The sequence below is a fragment of the Mus musculus genome, chromosome 15, assembly GCF_000001635.26.
Source record: "Mus musculus strain C57BL/6J chromosome 15, GRCm38.p6 C57BL/6J".
Lineage (NCBI taxonomy): Eukaryota > Metazoa > Chordata > Mammalia > Rodentia > Muridae > Mus > Mus musculus.
This window is the reverse complement of record NC_000081.6, coordinates 53,895,321-53,916,546: the sequence shown is the minus strand read 5'-3', so window position 1 is coordinate 53,916,546 and position 21,226 is coordinate 53,895,321. Positions and strand designations below refer to the sequence as shown.

The 21,226-nt window shown below is 41.0% G+C and overlaps 1 protein-coding gene across 8 annotated transcripts in view; it reads left to right on the top strand.

The window, feature by feature from the left end:
• Positions 1–14,011: 14,011 nt before the first annotated feature.
• Samd12 (sterile alpha motif domain containing 12) overlaps positions 14,012–21,226 on the top strand; it is a 503,423-nt gene continuing 496,208 nt past the window's right edge. For 2 of the 8 annotated variants that reach the window (XM_006521083.4, XM_011245662.3), the window contains exon 1: positions 14,012–14,178. In XM_006521083.4, the coding sequence (XP_006521146.1) occupies positions 14,166–14,178 (13 nt within the window). In that variant the 5' untranslated portion in view covers positions 14,012–14,165. The remainder of the gene's footprint in view (positions 14,179–21,226) is intronic. The other 6 variants (XM_006521085.4, XM_006521080.4, XM_006521081.4 and 3 more) reach the window with 5 other exon arrangements.

Here is a 21,226-nt window from a genome sequence, read left to right as displayed (position 1 = left end):
TGACTAGCCACCAAGTCTTCAAAATACGTTTGTCCTTGCCCTTCCTGTACTGCCATGCATGGCTTTTATGTGTGTGTTGGGGATCCGGGGATCCAACTCTAAAACTCATTATTTCATAACAAGCAATTTACCCACTGAGACATCTTCCTAGCTCTTGTCTCTGACATCTCGAGCCACAGAAATTGTGTGAGATAAATATTCTCCAGTTGAAGGTCTTATATTCTAGTATAGTTGACTATATACACAGATAGTGTTTGCCCCCCCCCCAAAAAACTTATATAAATGGACAATTGTTCACAATGTAAGAAATTCATAGCCAGAGGTGTTAATTACTTTATATTTTTTCCAGCTAGTCCATACTATATAAACATAGATTGTTTTTTTAGAGCATATATGTTTTCAAGGTCCAGGGTATTTCTACATTTTCACTGTGTCTTTAAAAGAAGTACGTGATAGAGGAAATAAGGTAGTTCCCATAAGGAGTCAAGGCCTTGGGCAGTATTTGTGGTAGTGTATATTGTTTTCTTTCTTCCTGAAATGAGTCCAGAGAGTAAGAAGAACCCTTAGATTGGTTGTATATGGATGCCAGGCAACTTTAGTAAACATGCCGCTGCTTCATCTAAGGCACCTAATGAATATTATTTCACTAACATTAAAAGCTGTGTGTTAAAAAAAAATAGCCTATAATTCCCAAGAGCACAAAACATTCATATGTCCAGCATACTTTTCAAATGATGCATTTTACTATTATGTAGCATGGGCTGGAAAAGGTATATGGGAGCCAATACCCACTGTGGCAACTGCGGCTTGTCTTGACAGGCACACCTTGGGTGAGCTGTGGGCTCTCCTTCCCAGCTATGGTCTAAATCATAACATATGTCTCATTTTTCTTTTCCCTCTTTGCATTTGTGAACATTAAGGTAGAGCCCTAGATCATACCTTCAGATTTACAAAGACAGGAATCAGTCATCTACATTCCAAGAGTCTTTTTGCCTACCTGTGACTGATTGAATTCTCCCAGAATTTTACTTTCTGACCACTGATGAATAGATTTTTCCCACCCTGCATCACAAAAGCCCAAGTATTTTCCTTCTTTTTCAACATCATAGCCATGCATGCGTGCACACTCCTCCCAGAGAAGGGACAGGGAGAGGAAACAGAGAGAGCGAGAGAGAGGGAGAGAGACAGAGACAGAGACAGAGACAGAGACAGAGACAGAGAGGCAGAGAGGAAAGCCTGCTAAGGTTTGATTTGCATTAATTACCTAATCTTCATGAATGTAGCACAGGAATGGATATCATCAGGCAAATACTTGTGTGCTCCATGTGCTGACTTTAGTCTATCTCTATTAAAAACTGCATACAGAGAACCAAATTATATGAAAACGCAGAAATTCTAATAACATAGTGTGCTGGCTCAGGCTAGCTTCAAACTTATAGCTCTCTTCTTCAACATCCCATGTGCTAAGGTTATAGATGTGTACCACTACATCTGGCAAAATATTGTTGAGCCTTTCCCTGTATTTTCTTCTCTGTGTTCTCTAGAATGATGGGAAGTTAGTCTTTAAGAATGTAGATATCATATAGTATATCCTCATATTTTATTAATAATTCAAAGAATTTTAAGGAAAATTTTGTTCATTTTTTATTTTCACAGTACACTTTTAATCTGGGGGATCTAACCATACACATTGTTTAGTTAGTTACTCAATTAACTAGTAACTAGCTATGTCTTCTGCTTGAAACTGTACTTGATTGGAGTACTGCTTTTTTTCTCCCTGTAAGCTCTGCCAAGAGTTATTCTTTTATGGAAATTGTTGAAGAAAGAGCTATGGAGTCAGCCATTGGTCTTGGTTACAATCATTCCCACAAATGTTCTAAGGATTATACAAAGTAATTTACCTAAGTTTTCTCGTTGATTTTTACCTAGTGTAGTTTATTCCAGGGTAAAAGGTCAGACTTGATTGTTCTCCCACCTTTCTTATACTCACAGAAAATGAAAATTCAATAGTTATGCCTTTAGGGTATAAGAACAACACATTATTGATTTCACTGGCAAATGAGGTGAGGGGAACCTGAATTACTAATACTTCTGACTGCACTGCTTAACCCACTATATTACTAGCGCTTGCTCCCTTATGAGTAATGTAATTTCCTTCCATTACATTTTTAAAAAGACTAAATTACTCTTTCTCTACTCAAGTATTCCTAAATATTCAGAACACACATACATGCACATGCATGCACACAGACACACCCATACATGCATACACACACACACACACACACACACACACAAATACATGAATACACTCACAGACATACATGCACACCTCACACACACACACATACACACACACACACACACACACACACACACACACACACACGTCCTACCTCTGACCCCTTTTTGAGAGTAATGTCCAGTATCTAAATCTAAATCATAGTTAAATCTACCTGTGTAACACCTTGATTTTGTTGTCTTCTATTGCAGTTACTCTCACACATTAGCATTAGATAAAATTATGGTCAAAGCTTATTTTCATAGAGTGTGGAGTTTCTGAACAGGTAGATCTAATGAAGGAGCCAGAAGGTTACAAACACAAACAACTTCCAGGAGGTATTGCTCTGGAATCTCAGATGTAGCCTTTGAAGACAAAGCTATGAGTTCTAAATGATGGTAGAGGAGTTGGGTCTTTTGTGAGTTGAGTTGTTATCCCCAAGCAGAAATATCAAAGTTCTAACTCCCAGCATCTGTGAATCTGATCTTATTTGGAAGAAGGGTTATTGAGTGTAGGATCAAGGTAGGCTCAAAAGATTGTCACTAGTACTATTGTAAGGATAGGACATCCAAAGGTACAGCATTATCCATGGCTAAGAAAGCCATATGGTTATTAAGTCAGGATAAGAGTAGAGTTATTGAAAGCCAAGAGAGATTCCCAAAGTAAGAGAATCCTTTCTGGGAGGCTCTGTGACTATGGACCTGCTAATTCCATAATTTCAGAGAAGTGTGAAGAATACATTTATGTTGCTTGGCACTATGCAGGTTATGACGCTGTTGTGGAAGTTATGAGAAATTAATATTCAGAGGCATGATGCTTGGAAACTTATCCTAGTTTTTTCTCTTTATCTACATGCATATCTTTCTGTTTCCCTTTAATAGGAAGAGGATATTCATCAATGCCTTAACTTTGGTATGACCAATAAAAAGGCTGCAATTCAGTGTCAGACCTTCAAAGCTTTATATGCTTTCATTTCCTTTCTTATTCCTTTGTACATAATATTCCTTTGTCCAGACTAGCTTGTCCCTTCATGCTTGGTCAGATCAGTGAGTATTCCTGAACCAGTGGTGAGGCTGAAGTTCCAGACCCCTTCACTAAAAAATAGTTAAAACTAGAGCAGCAGCAATCTCTCCCACAATCTCACAACCTGAACAAAGTTATATTAATTTCATTTCTGTTTCTATAATAAAATAGCCAAAGTTAGATGAGGTACACAGAAAATGAGGATGCTTGATTCACAGTACTGGAGGTTAAAGAGCATGCCACTATTGTTGTCTGAGCCTTAATAAGGATCCCATAGCTGGAGTAGAAGGAGAGTTCACATGGCAAGACAGAGAATGATGGGGTTCAATGGAGACCAATATTAATTACTTCCAAGGCCATAACGTCAGTGAATTAACGACCTTTCTTTATAAAATATAATGTTGTATAATGCGTATGAAGCAGTCAATATACTAGTGCTTAGGAGACATATCCAAAGCTATATTCAAGCAGTATGACATCCCTCTAAAGTACTGTACTTTACCTGGCTCCCCCACACTATTTTGTCCTGATAGGATGTGCAAAAAACCTTTATATTTCCACCATCATTGTGAAATAATGAGTTAAAAGAACCAGTCTGTTCTTTCTGAACTGATCCCACTCATATAAATGTGTACTCCTAACAAATAGCATGGAATATTAAAACAAAGACAAAATATTAAGATATAATAATTTTAGAAAAATAATGGTTTAGTATTATTATATAATTACCTTATGGGTTACTTTAATCAGTCATTTATAAACACATAGGACAGTCATTACATATTTATCATGAGTCCAAGGACTTGATTTACAAAAGTGAACAATAACAGGGGCTTAGGAGATAGCTCAGTCAGTAAAGAGTTTAGTGTGGAAGCATCAGAAAGGTAGTACAAATGTAAAAAGCTGGCTGTGGTGGTACATGTGATTCTAGCACTAGAGAGGTGTAGACAGAGATGGTTAAATGACCAGCCTTGCAGAATAGGTGAGCTCCAGACTCAGTGATTTATGTTGTATTTCAAAAGAGATTGAAGATGACACCTTTCATCAAACTCTGGCATAGTTCACACAAATGTGTACATACCCAAAAGTTCACATGCTTGACAAGAACACATGCACACCACAAAGCACACAATACACAGTGAGCAAAAACAGTGTTCATGGAATGAAAGGGGGCAGTTATACTATTTAAGTAGATTTAATCCCTATCAAAATCATTTTGTGTTTAAAACATTGGGCAAATTACTCAATTTCACTAAGCCTCAGTTTTTTTCATGTGGAAATAGTAATAGCTGATGGTCTCAAATGAGTGCCATAAATGATCATATACATATATATATACACACACACAATATATATATGCACAATATATATATACATATATATACATTATATATATATGTGTGTGTGTGTGTGTGTGTGTGTGTGTGTGTGTGTGTGTGTGTGTATGTGTATATGTAACTGTTAGGTTATATAGATATATAACCTGACAGTTATAATCATTTAGTAAATGCCAGTGATAATAACAATAAAGTGACAATAGGCATAATGAATTATTTATTAAGTATTTACTGTGTAAGCAGATTATGATCGAATGTCTAAGTTCATGCATAAAGCATGAGACTCAGTTCTAGCACTAAAAGTGTTTATGATTATGTTTAACCATAACTTACTAAGGAACATAGAGGAACATAGGAGAAACCAGATGACAGCTGGAGTTTCCCTTTTACTAAAATTATGTATATCAGTTTGAAACTGTACTTGGAAGGTGCACTGAAGAGATTGCTTGGTGATTAAGAACACTTGCTGATCTTGCAAAGGACCAAAGTTCAATTCCCAGCACCCATTTGAAGGCTGCCTGTCATATGCTTGTGCATCATGTGTACACATGAAGGAAAATACTTACACAATAAAATAAATCAAGTATTAATAGTATTTCTAAAACTGAACTTTTCTGCTGATAATAGATACCAAAGATGACAATATTTTAACAAATGTACAATTTTTATTTTCTCTTTTACAAAAGTCCAGAGATAACTAATACACAACTGGCTAGCTGGTATCAAGTACCCCTGTTTGTTTGATTGGTTGTTTGTTTGGTTGTTGTTGTTGCTGTTGCTGCTTCTTCTGTTGTTCTTTGTTTTGCTTTGTTTCAAGATAGGGTTTCTCTGTATAACCCAGGCTGTCATCGAACTCACTCTGTAGACCAGGGTGGCCTTGAACTCAGAAATCTGCCTTCCTCTGCCTCTCAAGTGCTGGGATTGAAAGTGTGTGCCACCACTGCCGGGCACTGTTGTTCTTTCTTCAATGCCTTTTGTGATCTTTGTTACTAACCATACATATTAACTAACAATTCAAGATGGCTGATGAAGCTTCAATAGGACTGTGTTAAAGTCAGGAATCTGGGGGAATGAGGAAAGGGTAAAAATGAACAATACTAGCTTTCGATTCCATCTTTTTTAAAAGCTATTTTAAAAATCTCATTGAAAATAAAAATGCATGTCATCTAGTTGGTCAGACCTCAGTGACAAAAGAAAGCCTAGAGCCTTTAGTCTTTGTAAACACCATCAAAATTCCAATCATAAGAAAAAGAGGTAATACAAGTTAGCTTTCCTTCCACCCACCCACCTTTCCTGCTTGCTGAGTTTTCTGGGGCAACTCCAGGTGCTCTGAGCAGTCAGCTAACTCCAGTGGACCTCGATTCTCTTGCCACCTCTCCATTTGCCTTCATTGTACGTGTGGACCCTAAACCATACAGGTTAGCTTCTGCCTCCCACTTTACCTGCTTCTGGGTCCCTTGGGGCATCCCCAGTCTTCCTGAGCAATCAGCTAGCTCAGGTAGAACTCCATTCTCCTACTATCTCTCCAGCTACTTTCATCAGATCTGTGAATACTGAACCACACAGACCTTCAGATCCTGAAACATACAGAGTTGTTGATCTGGAACCACACAGCTAAATAATACCCAGCCATACCAGGGTCATTGAGGTTAACCCCTCTCCCATTACCTCCTACAACAGGAACATCCAGGCACCAAAGCCATCCATATGGTTAAAAGTCCTTGAAAGAACACAATCAATATAAGCCAGGGCAATGTGTCACCTTCAGACCACAGCTACCCTACTACAGCAAGCCCTGGATTTCCTAACACAACCAAAGCACAAGAATATGGCCTTAAATCCAATCGTATAAAGTTGATAGAGGCCTTTAAAGAGTAAATGAATAAATTTCTTAAAGAAATGCAGGAAAACAGAATTAAACAGGTGAAGGAAACAAATAAAACTGTACAAGACCTGAAAATGAAAGTAGAAGAAACAAAGAAAACACAAACTGAGGAATCCTGGAGATGGAAAATGGAGGGAAGAGAACAGGAACAACAACCGCAGGAAACACCAACAGAATACAGGAGGTGGAAGGCAGAATCTCATGTGTAGAAGATACAATAGAAGAAATGTATGCATCAATCAAAGAAAATGTTCAATCAAAAATAAAAATGTTCTGGCACAAAACATTCAGGAAATCTGGGATACCATGAAAAGACCTAATTTAAGGGATAGAAGATGGTAAGGAGTCCCAGCTCCAAGGCTCAGAAATGTTTTCAACAAAATCATAGAAGAAAACTTTTCTGACTGAAAAAAATGGATGCCTATAAATGTACAAGAAGTTTATAGAATGTCAACCAGACTGGACCAAAAAAGAAAATTCACCTACCATACAATAATCAAAATACAAAATCTACAGAATAAAGAAAAAATATTAAAAGCCAAAAGGGGAAAAGGACAGGTAACACATAAAGGCAGAAGTATCAGAATTATACCTGACCTTTCAAAAGAGACTCTATCTAAAACCTAGAAGGGCCTAATAGATTCCTTGCAACGTCTAAGAAACCACAGATGCCAATCTAGATTGCTATACACAGCATAACTTTTAATCACCATAGATAGATAAAACAATGTATTTCAAGACAAATCCAAATCCAATCAATATCTACCCACACATTCAGCCCTACAAAAAATATTAGAAGGACGACTCCAACCCAAGAAATATAACTACATCCCCCCCAAACACAGGAAATTAGTAATTCCATACCAGCAAAAACAAGGAAGCCCACACACACACACACACCTCACCCCACACCACACTAATATCACCAACATTAAAATAACAGGAAATAACAATCACTGTTCATTAGTATCTTTCAACAACACTGGACTCAACTCCTTAATAAAAAGACAAAGGCTTATAGAATGGATGGGAAAACAGGATCCATCATTTTGTTGCATACATGAAGCACACCTCACCAATAAAGATAGACATTACCTCACAGTAAAGATCTGTAAAAAAGTTTTCCACGCAAACAGACCCGAGAAACAAACTGGAATAGCCATTCTACTATCGAATAAAATAGACTTTCAACCAAAATTAATCAAAAGAGACAGGGAAAGATACTTCACACTCATCAAAGGGAAAATCTACCAAGATGATATCTCAATTCTAAACATCTATTCCACAAAGGGGACACATGTTTGCAAGAAAAAAAATCGCTAAAGCTTAAATTGCATATTGAACTCACACATTAATAGTGGGAGACCTCAACACCTGACTCTCACCGATTAACAAGTCATCCAGACAAAATCTAAATAGAGAAATAAGGAAACTAACAGACATTATGACTCAACTAGACCTAACAGACATCTATAGAACATTTCACCCAAATACAAAAGAATATACATTCTTCTCAGCACTTCATGGATCCTTCTGCATGATCGATGATATAATTGGTTGTTGCCTGTACCTTTTGCTACCCCACCTGAGCTCCAGGAACAGGCTGCAGTAAGAGCCCCCACCTAGATTCCCTAGATCAACAGATGAGAAACACAGACACACACATTCCTCAATTACAACGTGCCGTATGCTGGCTGCCTCCAATCTACCACAGCTAGCATGCCCTTCCCAGTACTCCTAGCCCAGCATCCTAAATCTGCTGTCTACTTCAGTTGCTCAGCCACCTTCAATTCCAGCTCAACATCCCAACCTCCCACCTGGAGAAGCAGCTCATGGCCACTCCACCTGAAATCACACATGGCTGGTTGGCTTTTCTCCCTCCAAAGCAGGATAAACACTTGTTTTATTTTTTTGTTTTTTTGTTTTTGGTTTTTTTTTTCTCCCCTGTGTCTGCAAGTTCTCCAGAAGCCTTGCCTATCTTTCCATTCAGCAATTGGTCCATGGCATCTTTACTGTTAGATCAAGAACAAATCAGGAACAGAACCTTAACATCAGAACCACCCCTACAGTAGGTTACAAAGCAAGCATCAACAGATACACCATGGATGAAAGCTTCAACAACAACAGAAACCCAAGAAAGTCTACACAGTCATGGGAATTGAACAACCCCTGCTCAATGATTTCTGGGTCAGGGAAGAAATAACGAAAGTAAAGACTTTATAGAACTCAATGCAAAATGAAGGCACAGTACACCCAAATTTATGGGACACAATGAAAGCAGTGCTAGGGGGAAATTTAATAGCATTAAGTGCCTCCATAGAGAAGTTAGAAAGTTCTCATAAAAACAATTTAAAAGTACACCTGAAAGCTCTAGAAAAGGAAACAAGCACACCAAAGAGGAGTAGAAGGCTGGGAATAATCAAAATCCAGGCTGAAACCAATTGGTTCGAAACAAAGAAAACAATACATAGAATCAATGAAACCAAGAGGTAGTTCTTTGAGAAACTCAACAAGAGACAAAACCTTAGCCAAACTAACCAAAAGACAGGAACAGTAACCAAATACACAAAACCAGGACTGAGAAGGGATACATAACAACAGACACTGCAGAAATTCAAAGAATCAGTAGGTCTTAACTTCAAAAGCCTGTATTCTACAAAATTGGAAAACGCTAATTAAATGGAAGATTTTCTAGACAGAGACCACTTACCAAAGTTAGATCAAGATCAGGTGAACTATTTATATAGCTTTATAAATACTAAGGAAATAGAAATAGTCATTAAAAGTCTTCCAACCAAAAGTCCAGGGTTAGATGGTTTCAGTGGAGAACTCTACCAAACTTTCAAAGAAGAGCTAATACCAATACTCCCCCAAACTATTCCACAAAAATAAAAACAGAAAGAACACTATTTAATTATTTGAGGCCACAGTTACCCTGATACCTAAACTACACAAAGACTCAACAAAGAAAGAGAACTTCAGACAGATTTTTTTATGAACATTGATTCAAAAATATGTAATAAAATACTCACAAACCAAATCCAGAAACATGCCAAAAACATCATCTAGCGTAATCAAGTAGGCCTCAACCCACAGATGTAGGGATGGTTCAATATACTAAAATCCACCAACATAATCCACAATATAAACAATCTGAAAAAAAATCCACATGATTTTCTCATTAGATGATGAAAACTTCTTAATCCACACCCCTTTATGTTAAAGGTATGTTAAAGGTATGCGAGAGATCAGGGATATATGACACATACCTAAACACAATAAAAGCAATACACAGCAAGCCAATAGCCAACATCAAGCTAAATGGAGAGAAACTCAAAGCAATCCCACTAAAATCAGTGACAAGACAAGGCTGCACACTCTCTCTCTGTCTATTCAATATAGTACTTGAAGTTCTAGCCAGAGCAATAAGCCATCTAAAGGAGTTCAAGGGGATACAAATTGAAAAGGAAGAATTCCAAGTATTGCTATTTGCAGATGATAGGGTAGTATACATAAGTGACCCCAAAATTTTTACTAAAGAATTTCCACAGTTGGTAAACACCTTCATCAAAGTGGCTAGATACCAAATTTACTCCAAGAAATCAGTAGCCCTCCTTTATACAAATGATAAACTGGCCAAGAAATAAACTATGGAAGCAACACACTTTACAATAGCCAAGAATATAAAATATCTTGTTGTAACTCTAACCAAGCAAGTGACAAGAAGTTTAAATTGCCATGCTCATGATTGGTTGGACTAATAGTGAAAGTGGCCATCTTACCCAAAACGGTTTACAGATTCAATGTAATTCCCACCAACATACCAACACAACTCTTTACAGACTTTGACAAAACAGTTTCAACTTCATATGGAAAAACAAAAAACCTAGGATAGCAAAACAATCCTGAACAATAAAAAACTTCTTGAGGTCTCACTATCCCTGACCTCAAGTTATGCTACAAAACAATAGTAATAAAAATTGTATGACATTGATATAGGAACAGATAGGTTGATCAATGGAATAGAATAGAAGACCCTGAAATAAACCCACTCACATATGGACACTTGATCTTTAACAAAGAAGGTAAAATCATATAGTGGAAAAAGAAAGCAACTTCAACAAATAATGCTGGGTGTCTACAAGTAGAAAATGTAAATAGATCCATATCTATCACCCTGCACAAAACTCATGTTCCAGTGGATCAAAGAACTCAACATAAAACCAGATGCACAAAATCTAATATTACAGAAAGGAGGGATAGCCTTGAACTCTAGGCTCAGGAGACAACTTTCTGAAAAGAACACCAATGGCTCAGGCTCTAAGATCAACAATTGATAAATCGGGTCTCATGAAACTGAAAAACTTCTGTAAGGCAAAGGACACTGTCAATAGACAAAACAGAAGCCTACAATGCCAGCTCTCTGCTGGCAGGTCTAGGCTGAGAAGGAGAGAACCTGGTCCAGCTGAGTCTCTCCAAAGCTGGAATCTCCGACCTTATAGAGAATAACCACCCCAAGTTGGGAGTCTGTCAAAGCAGGAACTCATTTTATTATATGAGTCTTTTGTTTATATGGGGTTGAGGAAGGAAGTGGGGATTTTTGGTGAGGTGAGATGATGTATGGTGAGTTGTGAGATGACAAGGGGCGTGGGGTGATCGCACAGGGCTATAAGAAGTTGGCAAACCAGCAGTAGCTAGGCAGAGGCAGGTTTAAGCAGGTAGTGCTGAGTTACTCCAGTACTGAAGTGAACAAGACAGGTCTCTAAACTGGAGCAAAGGCTCAGGCTCCTTAATAGGCCTCAGCATCTGGACAAATAAGATTGGCAAAGGGTGTTCACCAACCCCACGCCTGACAGAATGCTAATATCCAAAATTTATAAGGAAATCAAGAAGTTGGACACCAACAAGTCAACTCGAGTAAAAAATGGGGTTCCAAGCTGAACAGAATTCTCAACAGGGGAATCCCAAATGGCTGAGATGCATATATATATTTTTTTTTAATTTAAATTCTAAATCCTTAGTCATCAGGGAAATGCAAATCAAAACAACTCCGAGTTTACATCTTACACCCATCAGAATGGCTAAGATCAAAAACTCAAGTGACAACACATGCATGAGAGGATGTGGAGCAAGGGGAACACTCCTCCATTGCTGATGGAAGTGCAAACTTGTACAACCCCTTTGGAAAGCAATTTGGCATTTTCTTAGAAAAGTGGGAATAGTTATACCTGAAGACCCAGCTATACCACTTCTGGGCATATACCCAAAATCTGATCCACCATCCCAAATAGACACTTGCTCAACTATGTTCATAGCAGCTTTATTCATAATACCCCCCCCCAAATGGAAACAACCTAGGTGTCCCTTATCTGAAAATTAGGTAAAGAAAATGTGTTACATCTACAAATTGAAATACTATTCAGCTATGAGAAACAAAGACATCATGAATTTTGCAGGCTGGATGGATTTTGAGAATATTATCCTGAGTGAGGTAACCTAATTCCAAAAGGTTATGTGTATGTATTCACTTATAAGTGGATATTAGCCATAAAATACAGGATGGCCTGTCAAATTTTTAACCCAGAAATGTTCCTGTCTATAGGAAAGACAGGGACCAAAAAATGGAACAGATACTGAAGGAAAGGTCATCCAGAAACTGCCCCACCTAGGGATCCATCCCATCTGCAGACACTAAACCCCCACACTATTGCTTACATAAAGAAGCTTTTGCTGACAAGAACCTGGTATGACTGTTCCTTGAGATATTCTACCAGCACCTGACCAATACAGATGCAGATACTCACAGCCAACAATCTGACTGAGCCCAGGGACCCCAATGGAAGAGCTAGAGGGAAGGACTGAAAGAGATGAAGGGGATTGCAGCGCCATAGTAAGAACAATATCAGTTAACTAAACCACATGGAGCTCCCAGGGACTAAACCACCAGCCAAAGAGTACAAATAGCTCCGATGGCTCCAGCCACATATGTAGCAGAGGATGGCCTTATCTGACATCAATGGGCGGGGAGGCCCTGGGTCCTGTGGAGACTTGGTGTTCCAGTGTATGTATGTTAGAACAGTGAGGCAGGAGTGCATGAGTGGATGGAGGAGCACCCTCATAGAGGTAAAGGGGATGGGGGAGAGGGAAGATGGGATGGGGACTTTGCAGAGGGGTAACTGGGAAGGGGGATATCATTTCAAATATAAATGAATAAAGTGATTAATAAAAAAAATACAGGATGCTCATGCTACAGTCCAAGAGACCCAAGGATGCTGGTCAGGAAAACACTTGGAAGGGGGAATGGAATGATTGTAGAAGGCAGATGGAGAAAGGGAACTGGATAGAGTGGGGATCAGGAGAGGAGTGGGAGGCAAGGGGTTGGGTGCAGGGAGGGGCAGGGGGATGGCTGGATGGCCATAAGAATGAATGGAAATCTGCAACTGATGTGGTAGGAGGTAAGGAGCATCTTCAGGAAGAGACAGAGACTTGGGACTTGGGATAGGGGAGGTGCCGAAGAATCACTGGGGTGTCCTTAGGTATGACTCAATGCATTGGGTATATGGAACCTGAAGAGGCCACCTCCTGTAGCCAGGCAGGAACTCCAGTGGTGCGACAGGGAGTTTCTGTCATACATGTGATTCTCTCTTTGTTTGTTTGTATATATGTATGTATGCACGCATGTATGTAGTATGTATTTAAAATTGTACCAGACAGCCCCACAGGAAGATCATAGGTTCAGAGGTGGAAAGCAACTAAACTGTGTATAGTGTTAAGACTCTATCACAGGCAGCCAAGGGACACCCTAGCCAGGAAAGTTGACAGCCTCTCACTTTGGAATCCAGCTATTCCATGCTCTGATGCCCTGAAAATGTAATCTTAGCAGCCTCATTAGGATATTGTCTTTGGAAGATTTTAAAGCCATCCTACCCTCGTCAGTATTTAACTCTGTAAACAACCAAGAGGTTCAGAAGTCAGCTGTTTCTCCTGGAGGGACATCTCACAACCCCAAATATTTCAGGATGAGAACAAGTTTTGACTGCACCTTGTGGAGTAAGTCTCTGGCCCAGAGGGACTGCCACAAGCATCCCCAGCGCATCTGCTCTCCTCACTGACCAAGTGCGCCCAGATTCCAGTGGCCCGCCAAGTCCACTGCCCTGCTGTCTCCCTCCCAAAGACTGCTAGGTGCCTAAAAGCTTTTAAATGACAGCTAAGGTCTCAATCAAGAGTTCTCTCAAAGCTGAAAGAAGCTAGGAGCACGGCAGTCTGGGAGATGTAGTCCTCCCAAATGTCATCATCCATCACTCTCGGGGTTCCCTTCCGAGGTCCGTAGAAGAGCAGGTAGTCAGTCCTATGTCACAGAATGTAGATATACGCTCCTACTGTGGTGGCGAAATCGAGCTGCACGGGACAAATGGGAGGCTTCGAGGGGGTTGGGAGATTGTGCAAGAACGGACTACAACTCCCATGCCGCCTCGCGCGGAGCAGGAGCTGGCTGTTCGCTTTGCGTGACCGCAGCAGGTTGGTCCTGGAGCAGATGAGCGCAGAATATTTAGGCGAAAGCAAGGGGAGGGGGGAGCGCGGGGCAGGAGGAGTACCTCGGCCAAGAAAATTATGCATGCGTTAGGCAAGCTCTGAGAGAATGGCTGTGGAAGGTAAGGGACGCTTGGGGCGTTTTAAGCTCCCTCTTAACCCGCGCACTCCAATTCACACATCCCTGATGAAGCTCGGCTCCGGTGGGGAGGAGAGAAAAGGGGGTGGCGGCAAGCGGGCCCCTTCTCCCTTGTACCACTTGGCGCTCACCTGAGCCTTGCCAGGCCAGGAGGCACCTGCTTCGTTTGCCATTGAGAGAGGTGTAGGTGAGCAGGACTTCAGGGCAGAAGGTGAAAAAAGAGCGCTCCCAGTCCTCAGCTTTGTGATGGAAATGGGTGGACAACCGGGAAGTCCAGCGCGAGGGAATAGCCCTGACTTGCCCTTTCCCTTCCCCTCCAGCCAAGGTAGGCTGGGTGGCCACATTGCTGGGGATGCACGCTCTGCCACCCACACGTGGGAAAGGACTCTAGCCAGGTGCGTCATCCAGAAGCTTGGATTGCCACTGGGTCGAGGACCCCTCGCTGTGTGTAACCAGCAGTGCCTGTAGCAGATATGCCCCTAGGATGGGGCTGCCTTTACATCTGCTTCTGTATAGTCCTGCCCAGGGGTTAGCAAAGTTCACAGAATCAGTGTAAGGCAGCCGCTTGGATTGGGAAATTCTTTCCTTTGAAGACTGCCTTCCTATTTCCTTGTATAATTTTGGACTTCGAGTTTGCCATTTTGATTGCACAGCCCTGCCTGTTTTGTACTTTCCGGTTAAGAGTTGGGTCAGGCAAATTTTGAGGGATTGGAGTTTTCCACGTCACTTTCACTTACTTTAGAGGACAGACTTTTTGTTCAGGGTAGGTCCGGGGATATGGGCGGGGGAGATGAAAGGGAGGGCATGTGTAGCAGGAGGGTTTCTGGTGTCTCATACCTCTATGATGAGATAAAGTGAAATGAGTGTAGGATTATAAAGGGAGCCTACCTTCACTTCCAGAATTATGGTTCCTGAGTGCACTTAGGGTTAGAGGGGACCTGAAGCAGGAAAAGGAAGGCGTGGTTGCCAGCGACATCAGGCTGCTTGCCAAAGGGAAATGATCCGGTTCCTTGGAGGCTACAGAGAAGAACAACCAACAGGGTTTCTTGCTTCTGCCTCACCTCTCTGCCTCAGGAGACAGCAAATGAAATAAATACCCTGGCCCTTTACTTGAAGTAGCAAGGGTCCAACTCATACACTCAACACCTGTAAACTCAGGACTGAGTCTGGGTGATCTCAGGATCAGAGCCTCTTAGCTAGATGTCTCTACTTTCAGCTTTTCCAACTGTGCCAGGAAACATGTCCACCTCCCCAACACACACCCCTCTACCCTTCTCTCAGGTAGAAAAGCATGTCGGTAGTTTGGGGGCCTCCTGCTCTCATATTCCCCAGCACCAGTGCCTAAATCTACACATATCACACTTCATATGTCTCTCACTGGAATCCGAAGCACTGGGAGACTGAGACCAAAAACTCCGATTTGCCAAGCAGTAGCATAGAACGTGCTTCATAGCATGCCCTCAAAAACTGCCTGTGGATTGCACAATAAACATTCATGGAACTCTTAAAACTGACTCCATAAGGGTGCCTGAGGCCTTCTTAGTTGTCCAAATGCCACAGATGGGAAGTTTTAAGGCCCCTCTCAGCCCTCATGTTTGAAGTCTCAAAACTACTGTTTTCTTCTCCTGCTGAGAATGGCATTGCTCTGTTAGTGCTCATTTGAGATTTAGGAAACGGTACCCAGTGTTACTACTTCAGAGTTTTGTGCCCTGAGATCATCAGGAGGCTAAATGTCCTAATCCATGTGACCATCATGTACAGAATCACAGGTCAAGATCAAATAGTGACCAGCTTATGCATCTTCACTGAGAAATAGTGAGTCGAGGAAAGAGGAATTTTATTAGAGCAACTTAAAAGAAAATATAGCATATAATAATATCTGAGCCTTTGTGTCTATATCTGGAAGAAAAAAATGGACTTGATACTGTTTTGGGAACAGTGTAGTAGAAAACAGATTTTATAGAAAGGTGCCTGGAACACAGGCTACCTATGAATGTTCCTTATTCTCTCTGCCATTCCTCCCCTATAAAAAAGGTCTACTGTTTAGCACCTGTTTTACACTTTAACTTTTTACTTATTCATGCCAGCCACACTCTCTAATTAGCAACAAATTAGAGGGTTTTTATAATGTGTAACCCTCCTTTTAAGTAAACTTGAACTTGTAAAAACGTTAATTGCAAGTAGGGCACTTACTCATTTTGCTGAATGTGTGGCTTCCTATTTAAGGTGGAAAGTGGGGTCCTTTGTTTACTGTTTTATAACTACTGTGATGCATACATACATACATATATACATATTACATTGAATTTAAGAAAATCCTATTTGTTTATTAGCCATAACCGTGGCGTTTGCTTTGTTTTTCATTTATGGGTGCCTGAACTTTTACATAACTACCTTAGGTTTTCATGTGTTATGTTTAGGTCTTGTGTTTAGCCCAGTGTGTACCCTCTGTGAATGAATGAATGAATGAATGAATGAATGAAAGATGACAATTTGCAGGGTAGAATTATGAGTGCTTTTATTTCTGTACCTGCTCCCATACACATGTGCTTTTCAACCATGGGATAGAATATCCTCTTACAGTCTGCATTGTGCTGAGGTTGTATGGTCATGCCGAATATTTTTAAAGGAAGACTCTCTAGTCATCTGCTCTCCATGCATACAGCATGAAGGCAACCCTACTCACCGATGTGATTCTGACCTTCAGAGTTAGTTGTACTATTATAGGGAGAGGGGGAAATGTAGACCAGAAATACTGATCCACTAGCAGTAATGTTATAGTTGTCTCTGTATTCTATGAGCAGTGCCTGGAACTTAGGAGACAGCAGTTGTTTCATGAATAAGCGCATGTTTCACAGAGCTAGAGAAGGATTTATCTCCATGGGGGATTTTTTTTTTTTGTTAGTTCGTTTGTTTTATTTGTTTTGTTTTAAGAGGAGTGAGCAGCCTGCTCTTAGTGTTTCTACAGCAGGGCAAACAGAATAGCTCTTCTTAGATGGCAAGAAGATGAGTTCCAATTTTCAGCACTAGAAGCCCCCCCTCCTGTCAAGCAAAGTATTTCAAGTGGAAAGCTGTGTGCTCTAAGTGACGTTTGTGATCCGAGTTGTTGTTCTTAATTGATCATATTAGTCTGTCAAATGATATCTTACAATCCATTCAGTGTTCAGAGTCTGTAGTTTTTCTGGAATGAGCCTCTTGAAAGGCTAACTAACAGCTGGCAAAGGGGAAGAGAATAGGTACTTTGTCGAAGTCATGGGATACTGGGTTTGGAGACCTAATAAATGCTGACCCTACCCACCTTGGTTTAAGAACTAAGCCCCTAGAAAGGAATAACAATATGAAATAACAATACCACCTTTATCACAAGCGATCATCTTGGGTCACCTTTCAGACTCTGAGTCATTTAGTCAGTGAGCATGTTCATACTGCTCTTTGGGTGAACTCACCCTTGTAGAGGCTCCACCCCTCATACTTACAGCCTTAAAGCAGAAAGAAATGACATCCACAACTTCCTGCGGAAGCCTGTGCCCTGTGGCTCCCAGAGGCATGCACATAAGATTACTATCCTCTGTTTTTATCCCTGCAAGAAGATGAGGAGAGAGACCAGAAGCATTTTGATGAAACCCTCTGCTCTATGCAATGGACAAGAGGCTTCTCTGCCATTGTGCTATCCCACCAAGACTTTTATAACTCCCTTTTCATTCTGTCTTATGTCTAGCCCATGTGTGCTCTCTGAATGAATGGGTGAATGAGAGTTGGATGAGTCACTGGGTGTGATTATGAGTTATTTGAATCCTATACTGAACACCATGTTGAGGAATTCCCAACACTGTCTACCTGTAGAAGCAGTGAAACCATGGGTATCTCAATCCAAATGTTCCCACTCTCTCTTGTCTGTGTCTGTTTGTCAATTCTCGCTGACTCCATGCACACCTGCCAGAACCCTGATTCCCACAGATTGAGGGGGGACGACTGAGCCCAGTCCATGGCACTCTTCCACTACATATGCCATTAATGGTCTCCTCCTCCTCCTCCTCTTCCTCCTCTTCCCTTTTTGCTTAATTTCATTTTATTTTCTAGCCCATCAGATCTGATTTACCTGCCTCATCAGCTCCTCTTGATCACTTTGTTTGGAAATAAGAACTGTGGACTGGTTACTCATCACTGAAAGTTCCTAGGGAGTGACTACATGAATAAGAAAGGAGGCCTCAAAACTGGGATAGGAAACTAGCTGTGGCAGTGGTCCTTGCCACTCCCCATAGCTCTTGCAGTCTGCTTCAAACAGGGCTTGGTCTAATCCCATGGTTGCCTTACATAGATCAGGCTTTACTCATCTCTTTCATCTTACCCTGTCTTCCTCAATCGCTTTGCTGTTCTCATAGGCCAGAATGCACAAGGGCTAGAATAGAGATAGGGAAATTCTGGAAACCTTTACCGGTAGAACTGAGTGAAGCGCTGAGTCATGGCAGCTGCTGTGGTGACATGTCATCGAGAAGCCATTGGGAGTATGAAGCCTTAAACTCCGAAGATGCTATGTCTTTTATTCATTAGGAGAAAGAGGGTCTTTAGATAGGTTTCCTATTTCTGGCAATGGATATGAGATGCTGTCCTTGTGGAAAGAACTAAGGCAGATATGGTGGCTGACGTAATAAGGAAGAGGCCTGAGCCACTCTGTTCCCATCTCCTCCTCCCCTACCTACAATTTGGTGAAAGAGAGAAACCCAATAGACAGAGTGCTGTAAGTGCTAAATAAAACTACAAGCAACGATAACGTGGGAGGTCTGAAAACAAATGGGGCATTTAGGGACAGGCTAATGGAGGAGTAGCAGCATTGAGTGAGCCTTTCATTAGGATTTATGGGTGTGGTTGTGGGTAAAGGGCATGGAACATGTATGTATAATGTGTGCTTCCAAAAGGGGTTTCTCCCAAATGCTAGTAGTCCCATTGTTTCCTATGGACAAGAAAGTTCTAGAAAGCGCATCTGAGTCTACTTTAGCATATTCCTTTTGTTAAGGGCACTGTCGTTTGCTATGTAGAACTTCAGCACTCTCTAGTCCATTTGGACCTTGCATATATATGGCTCTTTGGAAGCCATAGGAGCAAGTGAGAGAAGTTCTGCTCCTGTATATCATGCTGGTTCCTGCCTGGTTCTGAAGTGGAATGGAACAGTACCACCCTCCCTGAACTGGCTCATAAGAGAAAAAAAGGTGGCTATATTTAGTCCGGTTTTGCTAAAGTGTGGGTGCAAGAGCTGCTTGTACCGTTCCCTCCCTGCATGCAGAGAAGGATGGCACAGCTGCCAGTGACAGGGGTGGCCCGCCTCACTGCCTCCCACAGCCAACTTCCCAGATCTCTGAGGCCTGGAGGAGTAGGTTGGCACGTTGGATTTCTTTACTCCCTGCTGCTTCTGGGTTGCCTCACTGCTGGGGAAGGTATTTGTGGCATTTTGTTAAGCACAACCAAGGTCTCAAGTGATGTGTCAGATCTCTGTGGACTGTTTGATGGAGGTGGTCTTCAACTGTCCTAGGACACCGTGGGTGCTCAGGCCCTCTCTTAGATCCTTCACAACCTTCATGTCTTGTGGTTTCTTCACTGTGGGGTATAGAGTAGTAACGGTGGCTTTAAATATGCAGGTTGTATAGCTAGACAAACTGAACAGCTATCCAGAGGTGCAGAGTGTGTTTCATTGTGTTTCTGGGCAATGCATGGAACATTATCTGAGGTTCTTTTGTCCATTAATCTGATGGGGATACCAAGAGGCATGCCTTCATAGACATACTACAAGTGCTGCCATACTATCAAGGGCAAGTTTAAGACACAGGCTGGTGGTTGCTCAGTGACTGTTCATTGAATGTTAAGCTCTATGCTTAGATCATGCTCTCAACCTACTTAGGAATGTAGCTAAACCATGTGACATAGTATCTGATAGGTATCCAAGTGGAATGGTATCAACAAACTGTAATTGATACATTGAGTATAAAACATCTTCAGTTGAAAACATATCCTAACATATTCATAATCAGATGATATGTATTTACAGGACAACAAAAGATATACATGTATTGGCTTAACTTTTCCTAAGGAGATATGAAAAGATATTTATTCACCCCAGGAAGGGCACCAAAGAAATGATTCTACCTTAAATGCATTTGGTGAATCTCAAGTTTACTTGGGGTTACTTACAGGAGCTTAGGTAAGGATTTATCTAAAGGAGCAGGAACAACTTAAGGGCAGCCATACCACAGAAGAAACGTCAGAGGGGTTGGGCCTAATGAGCGGCTTCTGAATCCCTCCTGAGCCCTGTTAGCCTTTCCTTTCTTGAACAAAGGAATGCTAGTGGGCCTAATCTTATGACAGCCATGCTGGTAATCTGAAGCTGCTCTGAACTCAATATGGGAGCAGGCGTACCTGGCTAAAGGAGAGCATCGCACAAGAAGCTATTGTTCCAGGAACATATTCAGTAGAGAGTCATCTCTCACCTGAATATTGCTCTCCCAAAGTTACTTTAGAAATATCAATTTCATAAACCTTCCTGTCTGTCCATCTCCCTCTTGCCTCCCTTCCAACACTCAGATATACGACATAGAGGCAAAATAAGAGTAATTTCAGCCTTTTCAAGACAGAAGAGATGTGAATGGACTCTATGGAAATGACATTGGTCAACTGGAGGAATGGGGCCAATGTCCCAATTAAAATTAGGCAGAGTTAGGTCTCCTTGCAGAAGAACATCAGCAACAATGTTGGCATATGTGCCCAAGAGAAATATGAAAATTTTCTAAGCCTCAAGCAACACCCTTGGTGATATAGAATATCTTAAAATATTCTGGAGGAAAAATGATAGCTTTTCCAACTAGGCTGTGAAGAGTCAAGTGTGAAATGAAAGATATTGTCCTGCTGGCATAAATCTTGATGGAGAAATTATATAAGAAATAAAAGTAGGTTCTTTTTGTCCTATGAATTCACATCATATTCATAATTATAGCAAAAGTGTGTTTTAAGCGGACATAAAATAAGCTTCTTACCTTCTCTGT